The 25507-nt window shown below is 45.7% G+C and overlaps 1 protein-coding gene across 2 annotated transcripts in view; it reads left to right on the top strand.

Annotated features, from left to right (window-relative positions):
• Nucleotides 1-25507, top strand: part of LRIG1 (leucine rich repeats and immunoglobulin like domains 1) — a 115202-nt gene that overhangs the window by 26616 nt on the left and 63079 nt on the right. For both annotated transcript variants that reach the window (XM_052640370.1, XM_052640361.1), the window contains exons 2-3: nt 12778-12849; nt 23435-23509. In XM_052640370.1, coding sequence (XP_052496330.1) covers nt 12778-12849; nt 23435-23509 — 147 coding nt within the window. The remainder of the gene's footprint in view (nt 1-12777; nt 12850-23434; nt 23510-25507) is intronic.

The raw sequence follows: 25507 nt of genomic DNA, 5'->3' as shown, positions 1-25507 counted from the left end.
GGCCAGACCATGGGCTTTGAGTTCCTGCTGAGATGGGAATTGGATGGCTTTTGTCTCTCCCGAGCACTCAGAGAGGAGATGGAGTAACTCGAAGTCCATGTGGTGTTTCTGAGGTCTCTTCAGCCTGTTAACAGGGACTCCATAGGGAGCCATGTAAGAATGACTTTCAGTAGAGCTTTTAATTGCTTTTGCTGCTGATTTACTTTAAAAACAGACTCATATCCCATAGATAGTAACAGTCATTATTTGGTTGAGATATAATTTAGCAGAATTCACCATTAGGATCCCTCCTTTAAGACACATCTTTGGGAGTAAATGACCTGGAACTGCAAACTGTGAAGAGGCAGGGGGGTGGGGGTGGACTGGATGTTAGGTGCCCTGGGCCTCAGGGAATGTCAGCCATGTGGAATAGAGAAAGGATCTTTTTTAGATACATTGTGTTGTTTTTCAGTGGCGGAGTCATGTCCCACTCTTCAAGAGCCCATGAATTGTAGCACACCAGGCTTTAGAAGCTTTGATGAATGACTAAAAAGAAGAAGCAATAGAAGTATATTGTAGCTCTGTCATTTTCACTGCCAGTTCTGCATTCGAAGTAGTAAAAGTTTAGTATGTCCAGGGTGCGGGGCACAGGCATCATCTGATTCTCGGTGTCTGTCATCTCTGTGAGAAGGAAGGCCCCGTATTGCAACAGCGGAGACCAACGCTCTGTGCAGCAGCTGCACTGAGATGCCCACCGCCTAGCTGCTACCCCTTAACTGGCTTGGTCTCTGCTCAGCCATTCCAGCAACCAGAGCCAGAGAAGTCACCACGGCCCCAGGACAGTGATGTGGATGGGCTTTCAATTTTATGGTGTTTGTGTGACATCTGAGCATCATAGGAACAAAAAATTTTGGCTTCAGCTGAGCATTTCATGACACACATAAACTCTTAAAAGCCCAGCGGAAAAATTGACCGAACGAGATCCCAAGTCGATAAGCTAACTAATAAAGTCAGCACCTTCACTGTTAGCCAGGAGACTGACCTTTCCAAACCGCGTTTTCTTTAAAATACTTAACTCCAATCCCTCATGTGCCTCCCTGTAATACAGAGGATGTGTTCTTGAAAACTTGTGGGTAAATTCAGTTTTTGAGTTTGGCCAACTTAGACTGGGTATCTGTTCTTTATGTCTGAGTCATCTTCATTTTTAAGTTGGGAAGTAGCTGGGAAATGTGGGAAAGGATGGGAAGATAAACCTAGAAGGTAATATTTGACTCTTTGAGACCTAGAAGAAGATACAGAAAACCGAGAAGACAGTGTTTGGTAATATTTGTGGCAACCTGGCTCTCCATCAGCTTATAATGCAGAGTAACGTGGTAAATGCAGGTAAACCTAGATTTTTCTGTTGGCTTTGTAGCTTGAGGATGCTCAGGCTTTGCATAGGCAGACAGATGCCTGGGACTTTAGTGAATGCTTGGTGTGATTTCAGTTGGAAAAATAAAAGATGCATGTAAATTCCACTTCAAGCTGATAGAGGATTCCAGAGAATACCTGTATGAACGTCTGGCTTTCCAGAGAAGGTTTTCCTTATGAGCAGCTCTATTCTGGGAAGGTAGTTATGCCCACTTATGTCATTTGTCCCTTAAAATTTTTTGTGTCAGATTAGGAAAGATATGCTGATAACATTAAGGTATATTTATTTGTAAAAATGTAATTACTAGGGGAAAAAATCATTTCCTTCTTGCCCCTTTAAGGGGGACGAAAAGTCGACTTACCATGTTGAGGGTGGTGGTTTAGTCACTAAGTTGTTTCTGACTCTTTGTGACCCCATAGACTGTCTGTATATATACTGCCCTTTTGTAACCCAAAATGATGTTTGCCTAAAATGACTCTTCTAAATACTTTTTTAAAACAACATCAACAGACTCTGATCATCACATGTGCAGAGTTTAATTTTCATCTTTCAGCATACATTTCTGTAATGTGAAGCTTGTGTACTATTTTTTCATTGATTAGATTACGTTGTAAAGTGAATTTTCAGAAATGAGGGTTAAAAAAGCACAGAATGAATGCCTTGATCCTTGCCTGGTTCAGGAAGCATCTAGAGAAGAATATTTAGAATGGTGTGTAATGACTCAGATAGCGGAAAGGGTGTTTTGTTTTGTTTTGTTTTGTTTTGTTTTCTGGTTGGTTGGTTTGTTCTTAATATTTCAGTATGTGTCTCTCGTACTCAGGGGAAGTAATCCATTATTGGAGGTTTCATTTCTGAAGAATCTCAAGTCAGTGGTATAGGATTTCTTTATCCTTTTATCCCAGTGAAATCCTCGATTATATCTTCTGCCAGCAAGACAAGTTTGGAATCTGGCCAGGCTGTTCTTGCAACCAGGAGTACCTTTTACAGGGCTGTGTGAAAATAGTTCTTTTCCTCTCTAATAATCACAGTCCTCCCAGGGCCCTTAGGTGGGGGCATGAAGTGTGAGAAACCACTCTGTGCTCTGTGGGGAAGCCTTTCAGTGTGTTGCAAAAGGAAACTGATCCCAGTATATGGTTGTGCCACCATTTATATAGTTAAATTTGGTTGGGTGACACATTGAAAAAACTGTTCCTACGGTGTGACGTCTTGAACAGGTCAACTCAGACTCAATGCATTTCAAAGCCCCATCACCCTTTTACTAAACACCCTGTATTTTACAGTGACTGGTTCCACAGGAAGCTAATCTGAAAGTGAATATTTGTAGGGGCAGAGGTACAGGTGGAGATTTTAGGACAGGAAACCAGTGATCTGTGACCAGAGGGGCACTGGTGGACTCCACAAAGCACTTGGCAAACCATGGATTCCAAATTTATCCACTGGATTAATGTGTCCCTCACTTCCTGTCCCTTTTGCTCGGCTTGTTTTAACTACTACAGAAGCAAGAGCCTCCTTTTCCTGCGTTAATACAGCATGGTTCTCATTTAGGAAAATCCTCCTCCATTGTTTTTTTTTTTTTTTTAACCAAAGGAACTCCAGCCTCTTGAGTGTGTTGGTGGAGGTGAGCCCACATTCTTGGTTGGAGCTCATTTTAGAGCCCTTTTAGGTCCTGACTGATGAGCCCTTTGCTCTCATCGGAGCCCTGGTGAGAGGAGGAGAGGTTGGTGGGGTGGGAGGGCCTGGCCCTGAGGCACCACCACCCCCTGTTCTACGGAATGGCTGGGCTTTCAAGAGGGAAAGGTTAAGCTGTGTGTGGAGTGGTCCCCAGCAAGGGGGTGATGACTTTTGAAAGCCCAATAGAGCTTAAGGACTGTCTGAAAGGGCCAATGTGTGATCCCTCCCCAGAGGTGATAAAGGAGAGAATAGGTGAGGAGACTCCTGACCCCTCACCGCCTCTGCCCATTTCCAAGTCGGTGCAAAGTCACTTCTCTAATAGCAAAACCAAGTGATGGCGGTAGGTGCTTCTTCCCTGCTGGGATGTTCCTGGGTTTTGGTGTCTTTGTGACAGGTTTTGGGGGGGGGGGGCGGGGGTGGTCAGCCTGTGGTCAGCAGCTATTCTCTGTCCAAATCTTCATTGTTAGTTAGGTCCCCACCAAACCGCTTAGTTGCTGCAGCAAATGGAGTGCCTTTTCTTAATGAAATTAACTATTCTGTCATTGTCAGTGATGCACAGACCATATGTAACAAATGACTATTGCTGGAAAAATTGTGTACTCCCCCTAGTATATCCTCCACAATCAAGCATGAGACTGCTTAAATGAGAGAGCCATATCATATCCAATTGCTTTCTTTACCCAAGCTAAGATTTGGGCAGGAAAAGCTGATCCTAGGATCTCCTGTTTTAAGGGCTGTTGTAGAAATCGAATGTAGAAATCGATTACTTTCAGTGATGGTGGGCCTCTTGAGCGTTCGGGTTAAAACTTGAAGTAGATGAGCAAGGAAGATTTTCTGTTGCTGTGGGAATCACCTGTAATGACCTTGTAATAATGTTCACAGTGGACCTGGCATTGGGGTTTATTATGGTTTGCACACCCCTTGCCTTAGCTGCCTGCGGGCTTGTCGCTCTGACAGCATGGGGCTGCATGCTCTTCTCCACTTAGCCTGCAACCTTTCCTGTCTGGCCCTTCTCCTTTCTAGGAGCTCCTGACTTGGCTTTTTTTTTTTTTTTTTTTTTTTCAATCTATGCCTTATTATACTTTTCTGGCCTTATATCCTGAAACTCTTCCTTAGAAGCCATGCCGTTCTGCTGCTGCTCTTCCAGATTTAGCAAAGGTCTTGCATTTTCTGATAAACGTTCCTCATCACAGTTAATCTTCCCTGCTCTGAACATCACCTGGACTCCATGCCAGGAAGACGAACCCAGATGCTTGCAGGGCCAGGGAGATACTCCAAGTGAGCAAAGAAGTCCTGAGGAAGATCATAGGAGTGGTGAGGCCTGTGGTCAGCTGGGTCCTTGCTAAATAATGTAATGGATTGTGCTGTCAGCATGCTGGCCCTGTGATGACAGGCAAACCGCCTTCTACTGCATTTCACTTTGTTACATTTTTTACCAATTGAAGGTTTGTGACAACTCTGAACCGAACAAGTCTGTGGGGTCAGTTTTTCTAAGAGCAGTATTTTATAATTAAGGTATGTTCATTATTATTTTTTAAGACATAATGCTGTTGTATACTTCATGGATTATAATATGGTGTAAAGACACAATTTTGTGTTTACTGGGAAACCAGAAAAATTGTATGATTTGCGGTATTGCAACATTTGCTTTATTCCAGTGGTCTGTAACTGAACTCACATTATCTCTGAGGTATCCCTGCAATTTCAAGAGAAGCTGAAACTTTCAAATTTTTGCTGAAAACTTTAGGTCTCTCCAAATACCATTTGGTCAGACACAAATTTCCCTGCAGCTCACCTTTGGCCCAAGAGCTGTCATTTTGCAACTCTTGGTTCATCATTCCCAAGATGCTTGCCCTGTTAGAGCCTTTGGGTGGAGTTATTTGGTTCAGGGTCTTATCTGACCAGTAGGTTGTAAACTCTTTAAAGTCACGAACTAGGTCTTATCCTGATTTGTATTAGAACTTAACCTAGGCGCAATAGAAACTATAGACCAGTTGTCAAACTTGACGTCTGCTGGGTGCTATAGGACAAAGACTTAAACCTGCATTCAGACTAACCACAGGCCCGGGTGAGCTGTGTGAACTGTCAGGCACAGAAGCACACTTAAGACCAGCAGGATGAGTTACACAAGGCTGACTTCTCTCAGACAATGTCTTAAGCATCAGAAGCTGGAGACCCACACTCATTTCTAAAGCTGGTTTTAAGAAGTGAGTGACTCTGGTGTGTGGGTAATGGCTAGTGTGTAATAACTTGTTTTGAGTTGCTTGTAAGCCTCATTTGCATATAGAATTATCTCTGTAACATTTTCAAAAGTCAGAATAACTGTGACTCATTACTGACTTTGTTCAATGTTAGTGACCTAAAGCTGTCAAGGTGAGCTGTTACGTATTGAGTTCTGTGCAGTGATTTTGCATTTGATTATTTGCTGAATGTATTTCTTTTTCTGAGCCTCAGTTTAGGGAATATGTGGTTGATCACCTTACAGAAGAAACAGAAGTATGAAGCCACCTTCTGCCTGGTACCTCTTGAGTGAGAATATCAGAGAAATGATAACCTAGTTTAAGATACAGTTTTGTCGTTCTTAAACCTTCAGTGTGTATGATCAGCCCTTTCACTTATGGCTTTTGGTTAATGAGGGGAAAGTGTTGTAATAGGAGAAAAAAAAGGTGAGGGCATCTGATATCCTAGATTTAAAAATAAATTTCTTCCCATAAAACCTTAAAATGTGGGCCTAAGGAACACAGTGTGGTGATTTCATTGGATCTTAATATGTACGACACATAACTGCGCAGAAGGCAAAAACGCAACAGAAAAAGCCTTGAAAGTTTAAGAGATTAAATGACTCTAACAAGTGTGCGTGTTCTTCCTCATTCACACCCCTTGGGAAAAAGACTAATCACTTTTTCCCCATTGGTCCTAAGCAGATGACTCCTTTTATAATGGATGGCAGGCAGAACCCTGTAAGGTTAAGAGGAGATACACAGCCAAAGCCCACAGGTTGACGAGAAAGAAGAGGCACCCCTCTAGGCCAGTCCGAGGCACCCCAGTGTGCTCAGCAGATGGGTTGCTTTCCAGCTGCATTCTTGGCTTTAGCGAGCATCTGAACACTTAAAATATGCAAGGCTCTGTTTTGTTCAGGTGCCCAGACAGGGCTGAGTAGTGGGAAATAGACTGGCCTGGAAACCAAACTGAATGGGAAAACCTCCTTTCCCAGAGGATTCCTGTCACAGATTTGTGGCCAGTTCCTTCCACTTTGGATTATTTTTCTTCATAAAGTTGAAAATTACAGCTGTGCGTGGCACTTTCCTTCCTGTGAGAGGTTTTGCCTGTAGAGTCAGTGGTCTGTGAGCACTGCCTGTTTTTGAGGGTAAAGTGCTGTTGACATTGTCTAGTGATGCTGGGGTTGTCTCCTCACCACAGCTTACTCAGAAGTAAGTGGAACGTTTTATCCCCCAGTTTCCAAGGAGTCAATGAATTATTGTTTGCAAGCTTTGAATAGTGTTTGCCAAGTTTGAATTTGTGGTTCTGGTTGTAATCCAGAATGGTGCTGGTCAGATTATGTCAATAACTGATAAAGCCTATAGAATTACATTCAGAGGGCATTTTTTTTATTTAAGAGTGTTTTCCTCATGGATTTAGTTTTCAAAGCCCTTTTCCTCCGTTGGGATTGGTTAAGAACTGTGCGTGCCTGAGGGACATAGGCTGAGATCCGTGCTCCTCCCCCACCACGTTTTTAACAAAGCCTTTGGGCTTCCCTAGTGGCTCAGACAGTAAAGAATCAGCCCGCCATGCGGGAGACCTGGGTTCAGTCTCTGGGTTGAGAAGATCCCCTGGAGGAGGGCGTGGCAACCCACTCCAGTATTCTTGCCTGGAGAATCCCATGGACAGGGGAGCCTGGCAGGCTGCAGTCCATGGCGTCACACAGAGTCAGACACGACTGAGCCTCTAAGCACAGCTGGTGCCAGATTCCAGTGGATTTAGATTGTTGGGAAACTCAAATTTATTTTAAAAAATTTTTATTGACGAATAGTTGATTTACAATGTTGTGTTAGTTTCAGGTGTATAGCAAAATTACTCAGTTATACACATATCCACTCTTTTTTAGATTCTTTTCCCATATAAGTCATTGCAGAGTATTGAGTAGAGTTCCCTGTGCTACGCAGTCAGTCATGTCTGACTCTGTGTGACCCCATAGACGGCAGCCCACCAGGCTCCCCCATCCCTGGGATTCTCTAGGCAAGAATACTGGAGTAGGTTGCCATTTCCTTCTCCAATGCAGGAAAGTGAAAAGTGAAAGTGAAGTCGCTCAGTCGTGTCCGACTCTTTGCGACCCCATGGACTGCAGCCTACCAGGCTCCTCCGTCCATGGGATTTTCCAGGCAAGATTACTGGAGTGGGGTGCCATTGCCTTCTCGAGTAGGTCCTAATTAGTTACCTATTTTATATGTAATAGTGTGTATACATCAATCCCAATCTCCCAACTTATACCCCTGCTTTACCCTCTGGTAACCAAAAGTTTCTTTTCTGCATCTATAACTATTTCTGTTTTGTCATTTTTCACAGAATTAGAACCAAAACAATTAAAATTTGTATCGAAACACAAAAGTCCTGAGTACCCAAAACAATCTTGAAAAAGAAAACTAGAGCTGGAGGAATAACACTCTCTAACTTCAGACTACAGTACAAAGCTGCAATGATCACATTTATTTTTCAAATCCAACTTTCTTCCCTCCATGGCATATCACTTTAAATATTTGTTGATTACTCCTTGATTTCAGATAATAGAAATTTCAGGGATGATGGAAATGGCTTCTCCCTGCTAGCCACAGGTGGTTGGACACTTGGATAGTGGCTGGTGCCCCTGAGACCCTGAAGTCCTAATTTTCTGTAATCTTGATTAGTTTAAGTATGAATGTCAGGGTCACTTGGCCGGGTGCTGCTGGATAGGAGAGTAGGGGTTTACAAAACAGGGAGGGATTTCTCAGCTATTTGAAGACTTAGCTCTTCTCATTCTGTGAGGTCTGGGTGGGGGGTCTTGCCAGGAAAAGGACTCAGCAAACAAATTATTGCCATGCACTGCTGAACCCTTTGCTCTTCAGCTGCAGATAAAACCTGTTTAAAACTTGAGCCGGTCTCTGCGGAGGGGCCTCTGGCATGTTGGGCAAACGGTGGGCCGGACAGTCATCTCTCAGCAGATTAGCAGAAAGAGTATCTAACGGCTGGGCTCCATTGTTGGAAGAGTGGTGCACCCTTTATGCAAGAAGAAGGGAAATTTATGTTATGACAGTGGCTGACAAACTGTTTAATGAAAGCTGCAATTGGCAGTAACTAAATTCCCTAAGGTTTCTTTCCTCTCCGCTTTGGTCCTGAAAGGTGCAGAAGTGCTTTTGACAGCGTCTGTCCTGCTGATAGATGGATTGTTTTGACAGGAGAATCTGAAACCTTCAACCAATAACACACTCAGATGCCGGGCCTAGTAAGGCTGACCGTGTTTGCAGAAATAAGTGAGATGCCTTAGACTTGTGTGCCTCTCAGCTGCCACCTGAGAAAAAAAAGGTCTCCTAGGGAAAAGTTTTTCACGAATTAACTCTTAAATTGTTATTCAGACCCTACTCTGCACAGTTCCTGGGCCAAAGTATATGGATATCTTTCATCTTGGAGAAATGAACGTTGTCAGGAAGTATGGCAGTCAAAGAGTTTAAAAAAAAACTCATTATATGTTATGCCGGGGCCTGGTTGGGGGATGACCGTTACACAGCAGTGTGATTAACTGTAACCAAAAGATGGAACCTAGTATCTATCAGCTTTTATAGGGAGAAACAAAATATGGAAGATACACACGCAGGTGAATAATGGAATACTATTCAGCCACAAAAAGGAACAGGAAGGCATGACACATGTTAAAGTATGGATGCGCCGTGAGGACACTGTGCCGAGTGAAATAAGCCAGACACAAAGGGTGCTGTATGGGTCCACTTGTGTGAAGTACCTCTCGAGTCCAGGTCATACAGACAGCGTGTAGGGTGAAGGGAGGTAGCCAGGCCCTGGAGGGTGGGGAGAATGGGAAGTTGGTATTTAATGGGCGATGAGTTTAAGTTGGAAAAGATGTAGAAGTGCTAGGGAGGGATGGATGGTAGTGATGGTTGTACAACGAGAATGTACTTACTGTCCCTGAACTGTACACGTAAACAGGGTCAAGATGGTACACTGTAGGTTATGTGTATTTTACCACAATAGGAAAATATTTATACAGAGAGTGTGTCTCCCAGAGATGAGCAAACAAGAAAAAGGTCTGCGGATTTTACTTCAGATTGTGCTTGTCAGGGAGAAGAAAGTAAATATTTTCCCTGTTTTTTGATAAAGCAGTTGGTAATCACAGAAAAAATCAGAGCCTGAGCTTCTCTTGAAAGTGCAGGAGACTTGGTCTTCACCCACCCTCATTTTGGGAACCAGGTACAAATGGCCCCTTTAGGTGGCAGGCAGGTGAGTGGACATGGCTGTGTCGGCCTCGTTCCCCGCTTTGTACCAGGATTTATTTTTCAGACTTAAAAGCTCTTTGTCCCAAAGCAGAGCCATTCCAGGGACCTGAGCCTCAGCCACTGTGTTCTCTCTGTGTTGGAGATAGGCACTGAGAGGAGAATAACTCTTAGAGGCAGTCTGGGTGGGTGATAGGTCGCTTTTCTAGTTGATCAAGAATCGAAAAATTGCTTCATCCAGGCAGACCCAGTGAAGGCTGAAATTTCCACTTACAAGTCTCTTGAACTTATTGCTACTCCCTGGAATATCCGTGTTAAGTACTGAAACTGTCTGGCTTCTTGATAAAAGTAGCTTATGGAATGCCCCTTCATCGAGTTGCCTTATCTAAAAAGCAGAATTTGTACAAGGTTTTTTTTTTTTTTTACCTTTATTGTATATTGGAGTATAGTTGATTAACAATGTTGCGTTAGTTGCAGGTGTACAGCAGAGTAATTCATATGTTTCAGTTATGCATGTGCATATATCTATTCTTTCTCAAATTCTTTTACTAGTTAAGTTACTAGAGTATTGAGTAGAGTTCCCTATGTTATACAGTAGGTCCTTGTTGGTCATCTGTTTTAAACAAAACACTAGATACAGTGTTTTTGAAATGTAAATAAATTGTATGTGCTCTTTAAGGGAAAAAATAGAGACCAGGGAAAGTTGTGATTTTAAATGTCTTTATTCTAATCCTGAGTTCCTAAAGGATCTGGACTTTTCTGGCACGGGGATTGAGGGAAGTGATTTCCTTTCAGACTGTTCAGAACAGAGCCACCAGGCCTAGCTTGGGCCCTACATCCTGTGAACCCCAGCTCCTGCCCTGGCCGCAAGTTATTTATCTTAAAACTTGATCAGAGGTTGGAAAATGGTGATCCTCTGCTTAAATGTGTTCTGCAGATTTATGTATACAGAGATGTGGTCCACATGCACCGCCAGATTTTCACATATACATTTAAAGAATTGAAAAGACTTTACATAAAATTTCAGAGGTCAGACTTCTTGAAAATGAAGGAGACTGGTCTGCACCGCCCGTCTTTGGGGAAACAGGTACAGATGGCCTCTTTAGGTGGCAGACAGGTTGACTGGGCACTGCTGTGTCAGCCTCACTCCACACCTGGCAGGCGACCACCTGCATCACTTGTTTACCCTTCCAGCTCTTGGCTTTGTGGTTTCTGAGTCTTTCTCTCAAGCCTTCTCCAGCCTAGCAACTCCCCATTACCTGTGATGATATGAATGTCACAGTCGTTATCAACTCACACTACCTGTAGAACCAGAAACAAGATTTCTGCCCCACTTTGTTATGGTAATATGTTCATCATAGGAGAAACTTTCAATCCATTCAGTCCTTGCTGTGACAGGAGAGAACTCTCTCCATTTGTGGATTTTCTGTTCCAAGTCTAACCTGTTGATTTCTGTGTAAGTATCTCATTGTAAATACTCCCAAGAACAGGCAAGCTCACACTTGACTTCAATAGGTGGTTTAAAAATTACCACCTTCAATTTTTATGGTAACATAATCCCTGGACAAATTGCTTTTAATTCAGGCTGTGCCCCGAACACAGATGTACCATTAATTTCAAGGGTGGTTTGACTTTTATTTAGATAAATGCCTTGAGTTGACAGTGAAATGGCTCTCAGCTCTGGCTTAGTATTGATTGGAATGTCTCTGGAGGAAGCTTAAAAGAAAGTTGCCACTTAATGTGATACTGGGCCCCTTAAGAGACTTTGAACTCTCAATTCGTAGTACTTGTTAATTGGCAGTAATGGCAATGGAATTAATAGCTGAGATGAAAAATGTTAGCCAGCTCCTTTGGCACACACAGGACTGGATGTGCTTTGGTGGCAGAGAGTGACGCACAGTGAGGGCCCGTGTGGACCTCATCTGTGTGGATTCTGTTCCTGAAAGATCGAGCTGGTCTGGGTTGAGGGTGTGCTCTGGGAAGCTCAGCAAATCAAACATTGTCCTGCTTGGTCCTCGTCTCCCTCTGAGAAGGGGGTCATGGATGGGCTGAAGGGGAGAGAGATGTAGTTCTGGGTCATGTGATAGACGCTGCCATCTTGAGAACGCTGCTGGCATGTGAGGCTTTGGTTCACACCAGCGTGATTTCCTATGACACTGCTCCTCTCTCCAGCATGATTATCACTTGAAATATTTATTCCTCGATGATGGTAGGAATGCCACGTTCGTATAAACCTTATGATTAAGATCGTACATTGCTCACTTATTTGATAGTCCTTTCAGCTTGAACTGTACATCCGAGCGAGTTTTGATCCTGAAGCTTTTGTTTAGACCAAGGCCTCTCAACCTCTGAATGTTCTATTGACAGTGAAGGCTGGACCTGTCCTTAAGGGCTTCCTGTCCTCTGTAGGTTGTTTAGCAGCATCCTTGTCCTCTCCGCACCGGATGCTAGTAGGATCTTCCCCTCCCCTTCTCTTCAGTCGTGACAACCAGAAATGTCTGCAGACTTTGCCAAATATCACCCATGGTTGGGGACCACTGATTCATTTTTAGTCAATGAAGGATCAGACTCCCTTTACTGCTTCTTAATAGTGTTTGATGCCTTAGTAAAACAGCTGCTGCTGCTGCTGCTGCTGCTGCTAAGTCGCTTCAGTCGTGTCCAACTCTGTGCGACCTCATAGACGGCAGCCCACCAGGCTCCGCCGTCCCTGGGATTCTCCAGGCAAGAACACTGGAGTGGGTTGCCATTTCCTTCTCCAATGCATGAAAGTGAAAAGTGAAAGTGAAGTTGCTCAGTCGTGTCCGATTCTTCACGACTCCATGGACTGCAGCCTACCAGGCTCCTCCATCCATGGGATTTTCCAGGCAAGAGTACTGGAGTGGGGTGCCATAGGACAACAGCAATTTTTAAAAATGCCATTTGATATGGTGCCAGGCATTTGGACCAGCATGGTGGTCACAGAATCCCTCTGTCCGTGGAATTCTCCAGGCAAGAATACTGCAGTGGGTTGCCGTTTCCTTCTCCAGGGATCTTCCCGACACAGGGATTGAACCCTGGTCTCCTGCATTGCAGGCAGATTCTTTACTGTCTGAGCCACCAGGGTTACTTAAAATAGTACATGAGATGGGGGCAGTTATGAGTAAGAGGGATTATTTCTCCTGGGGAAGGGTGGGTAGATGATTCCTGAATTTGGGAGTATTGACTGAATTTTTTGTTTGTTTTTTGCTCTCCTTTTACCAGAAACCTGAGTTACAACAAACTTGCTGAGATTGATCCTGCTGGTTTTGAGGACTTGCCGAATCTACAAGAAGTGTGAGTGCTTTTCCTCAAACTTTGGGAGCTTGGTGGGCAGGATGGCAAACTTCTGGGGAAGACCCTCGCATGTGGCAGTGCCGCTCTTTCCCCTAGATCAGCAGTCTGAACCTTGTTAGAGGGGACATCTGCTGGGGGCTGTTGGAGACAAAAGGTCCTGCCTACTTAGCACTCCTTTGCTGAAGCCCCTCTCTTCTTCCTGGGCAGTCAGTGATGGGTGTGTCCATAGGTGTGAGTTTATTGGAATTCACAGGCCCACGGGGGCTGTACAGGCTTGTGGAAAGCCTTGGGGCCCAGGGGGGCTAACACACCTGGCTGGTACTTCCCTCAGTCCCTAGGGCACTAGAGCAGCCTGCTTTGCAGGGGCATATCAGCCAGCCCACCAGGTATAGAGAAATGGATAATAAGGCTGATTTTTCTCTCCCGATCTCCAAACAGAACTAGACATTACTGTCTGGTTTGCTGTCTCTTACAATGTCCTTTAAGTCAGGCCTCAGTCTTTTCTTCCTTTTTTTAATGTAAGGAATTCTGCTTTTAACGTGAATGTTAGAGTTATTCAGGATTTTAGTTCCACGGGGACTTCAAAGAAAAGTCATGCATACCCACTGCAGAAAATTTGGCAACTGTAGAAATACGTAAAACAAATTAAAATCACCAGTATTATTACCCAAGGCTAAGCATTGTGGACACTTAGTGAAAAATATATACTTCTACACATAATTTTGTAATCAAACTGTATTTATACTGTGGTTTTACATCTGTTTCTTACTTCTCCTTATATTTGTGAATACTTTGTCATGTAAATTAAAAGATTTTTACTATCCCATTTCAATTTTTATGTGAAGCTACTTACGCATGAATATTTCATAAATCATTCACCCATTCGTTCCTGTTGTTACTCTATTTTTAGTAGACATTAAATGCTTTACATAATTTACTTGTTACATGTAACTGATAAAAATCCTTGTTTATTGTTGTTTGATCCCTTTGTTGAGGGTTTATCTAAAGGAAATTTAATCAGATGATGCAATTTGTTAAATACTTGTGTTCTCTACCACCATCTCCAGATTCTCCAAAATGCTGTCTATGATTTCCAGGTCTGTTTAAAGAAGGTTCGAACTTCCCAAGTTAAAGAAAGATGAGAGTTGGAAGGGACCCTTGAAAATACTTTGTCCAGGGCCCTTATTTTTCCATAGGGTCATAGTGATTGGGACTAGTCTGGAAGTGGGTCATTATGCAAGTTTACTGTAGTAAAAGACCACAGACTGGGTGACTTAAATAATAGCAACTTATTCTCTCAGGGTTCTGGAGGCTAGAAGTTCAAGATCAAGGTCCTGGCAGGGTTGGTTTCCTCTGGGGCCTCTCCTTGACTTGCAGATGGCCACCTTCTTGCTGCCTCTTTCCATGGCCTTTCTTTTCCCTGATGCCTCTTCTGTGTGTCCAAATGTCCTCCTCTCAAAAGGGCACCAATCATACTGGATTAGGACCCATCCATATGACCTCTTTAAAAACCCTTTCTCCACATACGGTCACAAGCTGAGGTACTGAGGGCTGGAACTTCAGCCTAAGAATTTTTGTGGGAGTACGGTTCAGCCCACCACAGCCACCTGAAATGATAAACCCAGCCCGTCAAGGAGCCAGTTTGGGCCATAACCCAGTGCTCTCCCTTGATCCAGGCTGTCTTTAACACTTGGCAGTTACTGTATTCAACTTCTGTGTGTCGGGTCTCAGAGCTTAGTGGTTTCTTTTCGAATTGGACAAAACAAAAATCACATTATTTCTCAGGGCATCATTCAGGCTTTCATTTACTATTTCCTCGAGCACCTCGTATGTGCCAGGCGCTGCTCTGCTGCTGGGGAGCACGGGACTGAATAAGGCAGACGGAGAGAGCCAGGGTGACAGTTAGGTAAGAACATTCGGCGGTGGTGCAGGGTTGAAGGGGCTTCTAAAGATTCAGCATTTGAGATAAAGGACATCTTAATGCAGTACTTGGAAAAAGCAAAATGAATGCCAAATAATAAAATAATACTAATCCGTGATGAAAAAAATACAAAAAGTTTAAGCAAAGTCTGAATCAGCTTAACTGATTATTTTTCCTTTTGCCCCAGGCTCCTGTGTGGCTTGACAGGGCTCTGTTGCTGATCATATCTTGGTTTGGAAACTGACCTGCTCTGCTCTGAATGAGTGTTGTTTTGCATTCACGTTTATATTTTAAAAGTGCTACATTCAGATATTCTTTATTCTGGCTTCATAGTTTTCTTGGTGGCCCCTTAAATGCTGTTCCCACAATCCTGGCACCTCAGACAAGCGTCGCCTGTCACAGAACCACATTAAAAAAGGGAAAGACATGTGGGGAACAAGGAAGCCAGGAGACTCACTAGTTGTACGTGTTTTGGGGCCTAGAACAGGGTCAGGGGAGGATTTTCTTCTTTGATTCTGGAGAGGTAATAATGGAGCTGGAGTGCCCAGGGTGGTGACTGACAGGCAGATCCAGCAGATGTGAGTGGTGTGGACAGGATGAGCTGCAAATAGAAGACAAGGCCCTCAAAGAAGGACCAGGACGAGGGCCGTTGTGCCTGGTGTGCGTAAGGGCAGGCTGTGTGGCCAGGGCCTGGGTCCCGTGGGGCCCTGGGGTCATGTTAGGTGTGGACCCAGTGTCCTCGGCCCTGCCATAGACTGGGGGCACAGCTGACGCCCCCGTGAGCCTTTTCTGTGTTCTCTCTAGCTCTCTCTTTCCATTTGTTCCTTCCCGAAACAGCCACCCAGTTTGAATTGGTTTGGTTCCCTTGACCTGCGGCTTTTAATCCCTCTTTTACTTGGAGCTTTTTTGGAATTTAATCCCCACCCAGATCTAGATCGGAGAGCATCTGACTTGCACCTGTCCTTCACTGGGGATGCCGGTTAGTCTTAAAAATAAATTTCCCGAATCACAGCAGCACAGCAACGACAGTAACACCACACTCAGCCTTAGGGGAAGACGGCTTCGTTTCATCCTGACACCAGCTCTAGGTGATTTAAATTCTTTTCTTTACAGTCATTCTCTCCACTTTACAGAGGAGGAAATGGAAACTCAGAGAGATGAAATAAACCTGTTCAGTGTCACCTGGTTGGTAAAGCTGAGAAAAGTGTTAGTCACTCAACTGAGTGTAACTGTTTGCAACCCCATGGACTGTATCACATCAGTCTCCTCTGTCTGTGGGATTCTCCGGGCAAGAGCACTGGAGTGGGTTGCCATTCCCTTCTCCAGGGGATCTTCCCAAACCAGGGATCAAACCTGGGTCTCCCACATTGCAGCTGGATTCTTGACAATCTCAGCCCCAGGAAAGCTGAGAGCTGAACTCAAATCTGTTTGATTTCCAGTTCAGTTCAGTTCAGTTCAGTTGCTCAGTCATGTCCGACTCTTTGCAACCCCATGAATCGCAGCACGCCAGGCCTCCCTGTCCATCACCAACTCCCAGAGTTCACCCAAACTTAAGTGCATCGAATTGGTGATGCCATCTAGCCATCTCATCCTCTGTCATCCCCTTCTCCTCCTGCCCCCAATCCCTCCCAGCATCAGAGTCTTTTCCAGTGAGTCAACTCTTCGTATGAGGTGGCCAAAGTACTGGAGTTTCAGCATCAGTCCTTCCAATGAACACCCAGGACTGGACCCCTTTAGGATGGACTGGTTGGATCTCCTTGTAGTCCAAGGGACTCACAAGAGTCTTCTCCAACACCACAGTTCAAAAGCATCAATTCTTCGGCACTCAGCTTTCTTCACAGTCCAACTCTCATATCCATACATGACCACCGGAAAAACCATAGCCTTGACTAGACGGACCTTTGTTGGCAAAGTAATGTCTCTGCTTTTGAATATACTATCTAGGTTGGTCATAACTTTCCTTTCAAGGAGTAAGCGTCTTTTAATTTAATGGCTGCAGTCACCATCTACAGTGATTTTGGAGCCCAGAAAAATAAAGTCTGACACTGTTTCCACTGTTTCGCCATCTATTTGCCATGAAGTGATGGGACCAGATGCCATGATCTTAGTTTACTGAATGTTGAGCTTTAAGCCAACTTTTTCACTCTGTTCGTTCACTTTCATCAAGAGGCTTTTTAGTTCTCTTGTCTTTCTGCACTGTGTATTTAAGCCTGAAGCGGCACTGGCTTCACCCCCACCCCATCTTCCTAACCTGCAACCTTCCACCCAAGATTTTAAAAGGATGGAAAGTCCAGTGTTTTATCTCCTCTGTCACTCTTGCTGCATTGGTCTTCTCTATGAGGTCCTGAGTATATCCTCTGATTCCTCCAGATTCTTTGTCCAAACCTACATCACCCTGTCCAAACCCACATTCCCTTCTCCCTTCACATTCTGGCTTTTTTCCTTCCCCTGAGCTCCTGTTGAATTTAGGGACAGGGTGAGACTTCTCAACCCCGTCATCTACCCTCTCTCTTCTGTGTGTGTCTTCTCCTCTTCCTCCAGCTAATGCACTCAGGAAAGTTGACCGTAGCTGGCTGTTGGCTAATGAAAAGCCCTCCACTTCTTACGGTCATTTCTACATTTTTAGACAGTTGTGGAGCGGAGCCTGGGAACCTGGCTGCAATTGCATAGCTAGTAAATGAGGGAGTGAGGCCTGGAGTCCCTGGTCTCACTCCTATCCCAGACTCTCCATGGCAGCACAGCCTTCCCAGGTGTGGGAATTGTAAAGAGAGGGATCACTCCTTGTGAGTACAGTGTCGTGTACTGGGAGGATGTGAGTTTGGTAGTAGGCAAACCTGGCTTGGAGTCCTGCTTCTGCCCCTTACCAGGACTGAGTCCCTGGACAAGTTACTTCCTTCTGTGCTGCCTCTGGAACATGGGCGTAGTGACGTGTTATCCAGTTACAAATACAGTAACTATTCATTGGATCTGATTTCCAGAGCATTGTACATGGGCGGGGCTCTATGCTGTGTGTTCAGCCTCTCAGTCATGTCCGACTCTCTGCGGCCCTGTGGACTGTAGTCCGCCAGGCTCCGCTGTCCATGGAATTTTTCAGGCAAGAATACTGGAGTGGTTGCCATTTCCTCCTCCAGGGGATCTTCCTGACCCAAAGATTGAACCCATGTCTCCTGCATTGGCAGGGAGTTTCTTTACTACTGAGACACTTGGGAAGCCCAGGGGCACACTGTTTATTATTTATCTTCTGCTACTTTGAGAACCCCAGAGCTGCCCTCTACAACGCCCCCCACTCCCACCACCCCCGCCCACCCCCCAACCCCCGCCACTGAGCTGGGTGGCTTGTTAAGAAACACATCCTTGGGGGCTGATAGGGTGAACCCTTTACCAGCGTGACTACCCCTGGTCCCCAGTGTCACACTGTGGGATGGATGACACAAATTCCCCAGGGCCCAGAGCAGTGGAACTTGTCATTGATAAAGATCCAGTCCTTTCCTGAAGGGAATCCTAATGCATCGTGCAGGCAGGAAGAGGCAGTGAGGAACAATGGGTGGGGAGATGGAGAAGGATACTAAAGAAAAGAAAATCACAGTGGGCACACAGTTGCTTCTAAATTAACTGGGTCTTCCAGGAGCTGTCAGTTCTCCTGAAACCTGCACAGCCACCAGCCACTGGAGTCTGGAAACCTCAGCGCGAGGAGAACCACAGGCTGGCAAAGCCATGGTTGGTGGTTTAGCAGTGGTTTTATTTTGGAGGCTGGCAACCGCAGAGCATCGTGGGCCAGTTGGAGAGAGAAAGCAAGCCGGTTGGGGGCCCCCGGAGGACCTGAGGATGTTGGCGCAGCTGCCGCCAGACCACATGGTCGTCACTGCCCGCAGCGCTGAGGAAAGCCCACCAGGGAGAGCCTCCAGCCAGGAGTCCTGGACTGCGAGGCTCCTCTATTAATAAGAGGGGCTATTTATACCGTCCTCCTTCAGAACCGCGCTTGGATCGCATTACTGCTGCCTGGCCCGGGAATGCCTAATGTGGGTGCTGCCGTGTGCTTTCCAGGGCCGTTGACCTAAAAGGTTCTGAAGGCACCGAGAAAGGCTGAGCGTGCCTGCCTCTGGGTATTTATGGCTTGCCCTGTGGTGGCCCAGGCTTCTGCCGCCCCTGTGTGTGCGCGTGTGCAGTGTGTTTCTAGGGAGGGTTGAAAGCATAAGGGGGTGTCATTTGAGGCACTGCTTTTTGGCTGTGAATCAGCACCACCTGTTAAGTATTTACTATATATCTGGCTCTCTCCTAGGCTGTTAGATTTAGTGATTTCAGCCAGATCCTGCCAAAACAGTATGGAGTTGGGGCTTGTCCTTTGCACATTTGGTGGAGAAGAAAGCTAAGGCGCAGTGAGGTTCAGTGACACACTGAAGGCCATTTGATTGGTACGGGGTTAGCTCAGGGTTAAATGGACCTGGGTCTGTCTGATTAAACATTTGAACTGTATCATCTCCTCCTAATAATCCCTGCTCTGCTGTGCAGTAACTGGGTCTCAGTCTGTCCTTTTAACGTGAGGTGGTGATTTAGTGCCTTTCTTCAAGGGCTGACGTGTTATTCAGGGACACATGGCACGGAAAATCCTCCGCACAGAGCCTGGCACACAGAGAGGTGTTTGCCTTTATTGTTGTTTCTAAGTGTTGACTTAGAGGAACTGTATTCTGTGTCATGATACTGAAATACCTGTACCTGACCAGCTGGTGTGCGAACTGTAAGTCTTGCCAAAGTCGGTAATGCAGTCTGCCTTACTCTCGAGCAGCTGAAAGCACTGGTAACAGCTGTTGGTGAAGTGGTCCTAACTCCAGCGGGGCTCCTACCTGCTGCTGGTGACTTTCTCCCACTTCAGAAACAAAACGCACTGATACAGCACCCCCAGCCCAACTTTGACTGATATTAATGGCAGCTCCCTTTGCGTTTGGAAGCAATCAAACACACAGTGTCTAGAAAATCAGTGAATCACCTACATCAGTCGTGGTTCATTCATACCATTCATCGCAGCAGAGGAACACTTCACCTCTGGCTAAAAGATTTAGGGAGACCCCCAAGATCTGTTACTAAGGGAAAGCTGGCGCGGAGTAGTCTGTGTAAGACACAGGCATCTGTGTGAAAGAGAACCGTGTGTTCATGGGCAGCAGCCTGCAGTTGGAGCTTCCTCTTGGAGGCAAACCAGGGGGCGGAGGGGGTCGGAGGGTGGTGATGGCTTTCAGTATATATTCCTGGTGTTCTTTTTTTGAAACAATTTGGAATTTCACTGTGTACTTATATCAGCTATTCAGTAAGTAATTAGGGCCAAACAGTTTTTAAAAAACAGAAAGGGCTATAACTCAAAATGATCCTGTGGGTTTGTTTTTCATTGTTTGTTGATGCCTGATTTGATTGAGGCAGTCAGTAATAAAAGTTCTCTGAAACACCCTTTTTAACAGTCTGCATCTTGCACGGTGTGAAAACTTCCTTTCTCCAAGTCTAGTAGATGGAAGTTTCAGAGAGAGAGCTGAGGGGGCCCAGAAGGCTGGGAGAGGCCAACGTCCAGGTTCTGCCCCAAGAGTGGGGTGGGGAGTGGGGGATGGGGAAGCGGTCTATGCAAAGCTCTCCCCCCATCCTACCCCAGGCCTTTTTCACACCTTTCCCAGCTGCAGGGCTGGGCCATTGTTCACGGTCTGATGCTTCCAGAGCATTTCTTGGTCCTAAATCATCAGGAAAAGTTTCAGTTATAGAAGCCAGATATTTATGAAGAATTTTTAGGGCCTTTGGATGGAAGCAGATTTGGAGGGAATGAGAAGGGAGGAAAGACTGCACAATCCTAGATATTTAGAAGATTTCATCAAACACAGTCCTAAATTCTGACAGTATCCCTACACATGGAGACCGCGCCGAACGTCCCGAGGCCGCCTTTGGCTGGCTCTGGAGGTGGTGCTATTTTTGACTGGTCTCTATTTCAGGCTGGCAAGTTGGTCATGTCTCAGCGGGAGTTGGGCCTTTGTTGCCTTCTGAGGGTAGTGTTCTGGTTTCAACGAGGGACAGAGCGAGCAGAGAGCCAGTGGTGGAGGAGCTGGTTGAGGTTTCCTTGCGGTTCTTTTGAAGTAGAAATGATGGAGAAGTAAGCTAGCCTTGCAGATCTTCTCTATGCGCCGTCTGACCTTTTCATGAATCCAGCAGCCCTCTGATCAGAGCCTGCGATTTCTGCCTCACCTTGCTGACTCTGGGCTGCTGGTCCAGACCTGAAATGCCCTGTGTACCTTCGGCACTGTTGGCCACACCTGCACACTCTGCTTCCAGCGTTTTGGTCACGATTTGAGATATGATAACGATGCCCCCCTTCCTTGTTCAGCTACCATTGCTAGGAGTTGGGTGGAGCAGTTTGTTGTGTGTGCAGCAGGGTGGTCTAAGACCCAGTTCAATCAGCCAAAGTTCTCCTGCAGAGAAGTCCTTACTGACACCTGAAAGACAGCTGCCATGTCCCTGTGTATGAGGTTGTAAGCTTTCTGCCTGCTAGCCTTTGCAGCTGTGGCTCTCCTGCGGCTTGCAGTTGCACTTTGTTCACCTCTTGTCCAGGCCTCTCTCTCTCCCTCTGTCACCTGAGGATGGTGACTTAAACTTAGAGACCTTACCTGTGAGACAGAGAACAGCACTAGCGCCTGGCTCTGAACCCAGAGTCTGACGATGCAGTTACATAATGCTGCAGAGTTGCTGCTGCAGCTATAAATAAATGGAAGTAATGGTTAAGAACCTAGACTTTGGGGCTTGACCCCCAGGGCCACTGCCTTTTACTGCTGGTGACCTCAGTTAAATTACTTAACATCTTAGTGATTCAGTTTCCTCATTGGTACAATGGAAATGTTAATGGGGCCTGCCTAGTAGGGCTCTAAGGACAGATTAATATATAGAAAAGCCTTAAAGAGTCAGGCCTGGCACATAATAAGCCTTCAGTAAGTTAGCTCCTGCTATTATTATTATGACCTGCCCCCCCCCCCCCCCACCCTGCACATCTGTGTTTTAGAATAAATCTCTAAGAAATGAAGAGTTGGTAAGCAAACTGCCTTCTTGGCAACAGGCCCTTGACCTTAGCTTTCCTTGCCCTGGTAAGATCTGAGGATCTCGTCAAGGAATACGTACATTTATGGTACTGTGAAAATTTATTAGTAGAGATTCCAACAGATGGTGAGTTTTCAGCATCCCTATACCAAGATGGGAAACGGATCACAGCAGGGATGGAGAGAGAAAGGTGAAGCAGAAGCAGTCTGCTCTAGGGGCAGTCAGATAAGAGACTGTTAAAGTAATTAATCGTCAACTTCAGCACACAAACAGGGCCCTTTAAGTGGAGAAAGGCTTTGCCACGTGGTACAGATCTGCTTTCTCTCCGCCAGATGCTTCAGTCATGAAGCTGTTGAAATAGACATGCTGTGTCCGTCAGCCCAGTAATTGCCAGGCTTCATCTCTAACCAGCTTTGGCACTGAAGAAAGCGAATGGGATAATTCAAGGCCTTTTCCTCCCCCTCCCCATTCATTCCATAAAAGATGGCAGACAACCAGATTATTCTATTCAAGCAAATACTCGCTGTAAACTTGTATGAATACAGCTGTCATTTCAGTGGCCTTGTCTTCAAACCGTAACTGGATGCTTTGTGTAAGACATACTGTGTAAAAAAACAAGAATAAGGTAAACCAGCATTATCCTTGATTCTGCATCTCAGATACCATTTCTTTCCAGCCCAACCCCGTCAAAAAGCCTGATCACCATGCTTTGGCTATCCTAAGGATTTCAGGGCTCACTTTGCAAATCTGATTTTGAAGTCTCTTCCCCAATTTGGAAATACATATCCACGTAAGGAAGCTGGATTCTAGAGCCTCTGGGGATGGCCCAGGCAAGCTGTGTTCTGGCTTTTGGTCTTCCCCTTCCATTAAGAGTTGAGAATTATGGAAGTACAAATATAGAATATTCAGGAGGGAAGGGAGCTTGGGGAGCATCTCTGGTCTCCAGAGGATTTTCATATTGTCTGCGTGCAAAAGTGTGTGTGTGTGTAGATATATTCCTGGAAGACACATCTGGAGGCTTCATCAGAGTTCAGAGAAGCTGGAATTGCAAGTAGATAAGAACCTCCAAGAACCAGTCATTGGTTCATGTGTCTCCAGCACCAGGAGCCCCCCCGCACAGGAGTGCATGAATCTGTGGCGTCGGGTGCAAGCATGTGGCCCTTTGTTGAGGGCAGAGCCATGTCGTGGACCTGTACAAAGCAACTGGGGGAGGAGGGTGATCCCAGTTGGAGTGGGCTCTGATCCTTCAGCCCCCAAGGAGCACTCTCAGTGATGGTCTTGGGGAGCTGTTGTTTCATTTCGTGCATTTCCACCTGTGTTCATGGTTCCTTGTCTGTTAGTCTTGATCTCTGAGCTAGAGTGGAAGCTCCTAGAGGACAGGGGACGTGTCCTGAGTGTGTTTATTCCTAAACTATGAGTGTGGTACATAGTGTTTATGACCTGGCATAACTTCTCTTCTATTAAAAACTTGCTTTTAGATTCTCATATTCAGCGTTACAGCATAGCAGTTTGCCCAGGGCCATTTTTTAAAAAATGTCCTTGTATATCTGTAATTTCATACGACTAATTTTAATGATTTAACTGATCCATTTCTTCTTGTCATTACAGGTACCTCAATAACAATGAGTTGACAGCCATACCATCCCTGGGCGCTGCCTCATCTCATATAGTCTCTCTCTTTCTGTAAGTCATACCATTTGGGAGACCCTGGGCTGTGTGGGGAGGCCGTGGTATCATGTTACTGACATTGGGTATCAGGGAAACTCATATTCCTGGGCTCACTGGAAAAAATGGTCTTACTCCATGTACCTCTAGTGATCATGACAAATGTATTGCTTGCTGTTTTGGGGTGTGTAGAATTAAAAACTGGAAGTTTTGCCTCATTTCTGGCTTGGCAGGAAATTATCTTAGTACCCAGGGGTACTAAATGTCTTGTTCCTAATGGATAAGCTGGCAGTTTGAGTGCCTAAACTGAACTTAAAGAACACTGTATGAGTGATGAGACAGCAGGCTCATCTTTGTGGCAGTAACTTTGATAATGTGACTCAGCTCACTTTCAGGGCTTAAAAAAAAAAAAACGCATCAGGCTTCTGACATTAGCATAAAAGTAAGGATTTCTTTGTCCTGGTCAAGTGTTACACAGCATAAAACCCGTCGACTATTATAAACAACACAGTGGAAATGAGAAAGGGACTAAAGGGACCTCAGTGAGAAAGAAAGGGAGATGCCCTGGGAATGTCATTGTTGGGGCCAAGAAGTACCCTGTGGGGTAGTTAAATACTGGCAGTTACCCCACTTCTCCAGCAGTCAGACAGAGGTGCTCGCTTGTTTGAAACTCACCCAGAGGTCTTTCCAGATACACCAGTCACAAGTCCAGCTATTTTCTAGACCAGCTTTTATTGGCACCGTCCCCAGCAGAACACCTCCCTCTTCACGCCAAATTTCCTGTTTCCACTCCAGCCCTGCCAATTTTTATTTGATTGTGATTTTGCTGGTGTTATAACTTGTCCGATCACCTGGAGGTATCTTTTCTGACACTGACCTGAGCAGAGTGACTTGGGGAGAAGGCTTCATCTGTCCGATAATTAGTGTGGCTTACAGGTCTCTGGGTTTTCCTGGCTGCAGGGCCTGTGTTTAGAAGATGGCCCAGCCTTGGGAAACGCAGTCTTGGTTTTAACCCTTTTCCAGGTGTTGTGGGGTTGGGGAGCAGGGGCTTAGAATTGTGACCCAGCCCTGTGTCCTGAACAAATGGCTTCATCTCTCTGAACCTTACTTTCCTCATCTGCAGGATGTGTTCCTGTTCCCCTTGTGTTGTACATGTAGGGGCAGTGAGTCCACAGTTCGAGGGGAGCATGAGGTACAGGAAACTCCTAATGTCTTGCACAAGCCAGAATAGGTGTTTGACACGTGGCACCGGCTGCTGGCTGGTGGCTAGTTGTCACCTGGCCCCTTGGCCCTTGGCATGGTCTCACCTTTAGGGCCGCAGGGTCTGCGAGTCACTTCTTGTACCTGTGGAGTGCTGGAATGATGCGTATAGCTCTTTGTCCCAAGATGATCAGTCAGGGATCTAATTTTCTTGTTGCACCTGTTTGGCCCATGGTGTTCTAGCATCTGGAAAGCGTTTCATTGCTGGTTAAATGAGTTATCCGTACCTGAGGCCAGTTAAGGACATGTCAATCCCTGGTATGTTTATAGAGCAACGCACCGGAAGACGCTTCTAATGCCTGGCTATTTAAAGGATCGTTCCTGGCCCAGCAGTGTGCTGTCAGTACTGAGCTCGTTAGAAATGCAGACTCCCAGGCCTCATCCCAGTCCTGCTGTCAGAAGCCGTTTTCACCGGCGCCCCTGGCCATTGGCCCATTCATTCAAGGTTGAGAAGCACGGCTTCCCCACCCCTTGTTCTTCACTTGGTTGGGAAGCCCAGGCCACAGAGACCATCTTTATGTTACCAGACAAGAAACCAAGGCTGCCTGAGCTCCTGTAAGTTGCGCAGTAGAGCGGTGAATGGAGACTGCACATGCATGCCTGCGCATGGCTCCTGTCTCCCCCGACGTGGGGGGCAGGAGCGCGGCAGGTGACTGTGACCCGCCCCGTGCCAGGACGGGCATGGCCCCCCGTCTGCCCTGAGGACTGTGGCACTGTGAATCACTCCTTGCTCTGCTAACTAAAAATCCATTTCTG

The sequence above is a fragment of the Budorcas taxicolor genome, chromosome 1 (assembly GCF_023091745.1).
Source record: "Budorcas taxicolor isolate Tak-1 chromosome 1, Takin1.1, whole genome shotgun sequence".
In the NCBI taxonomy this organism is placed as follows: domain Eukaryota; kingdom Metazoa; phylum Chordata; class Mammalia; order Artiodactyla; family Bovidae; genus Budorcas; species Budorcas taxicolor.
Note: the sequence above shows the minus strand (reverse complement) of the source record. Positions and strands in the feature narration are given on the sequence as shown.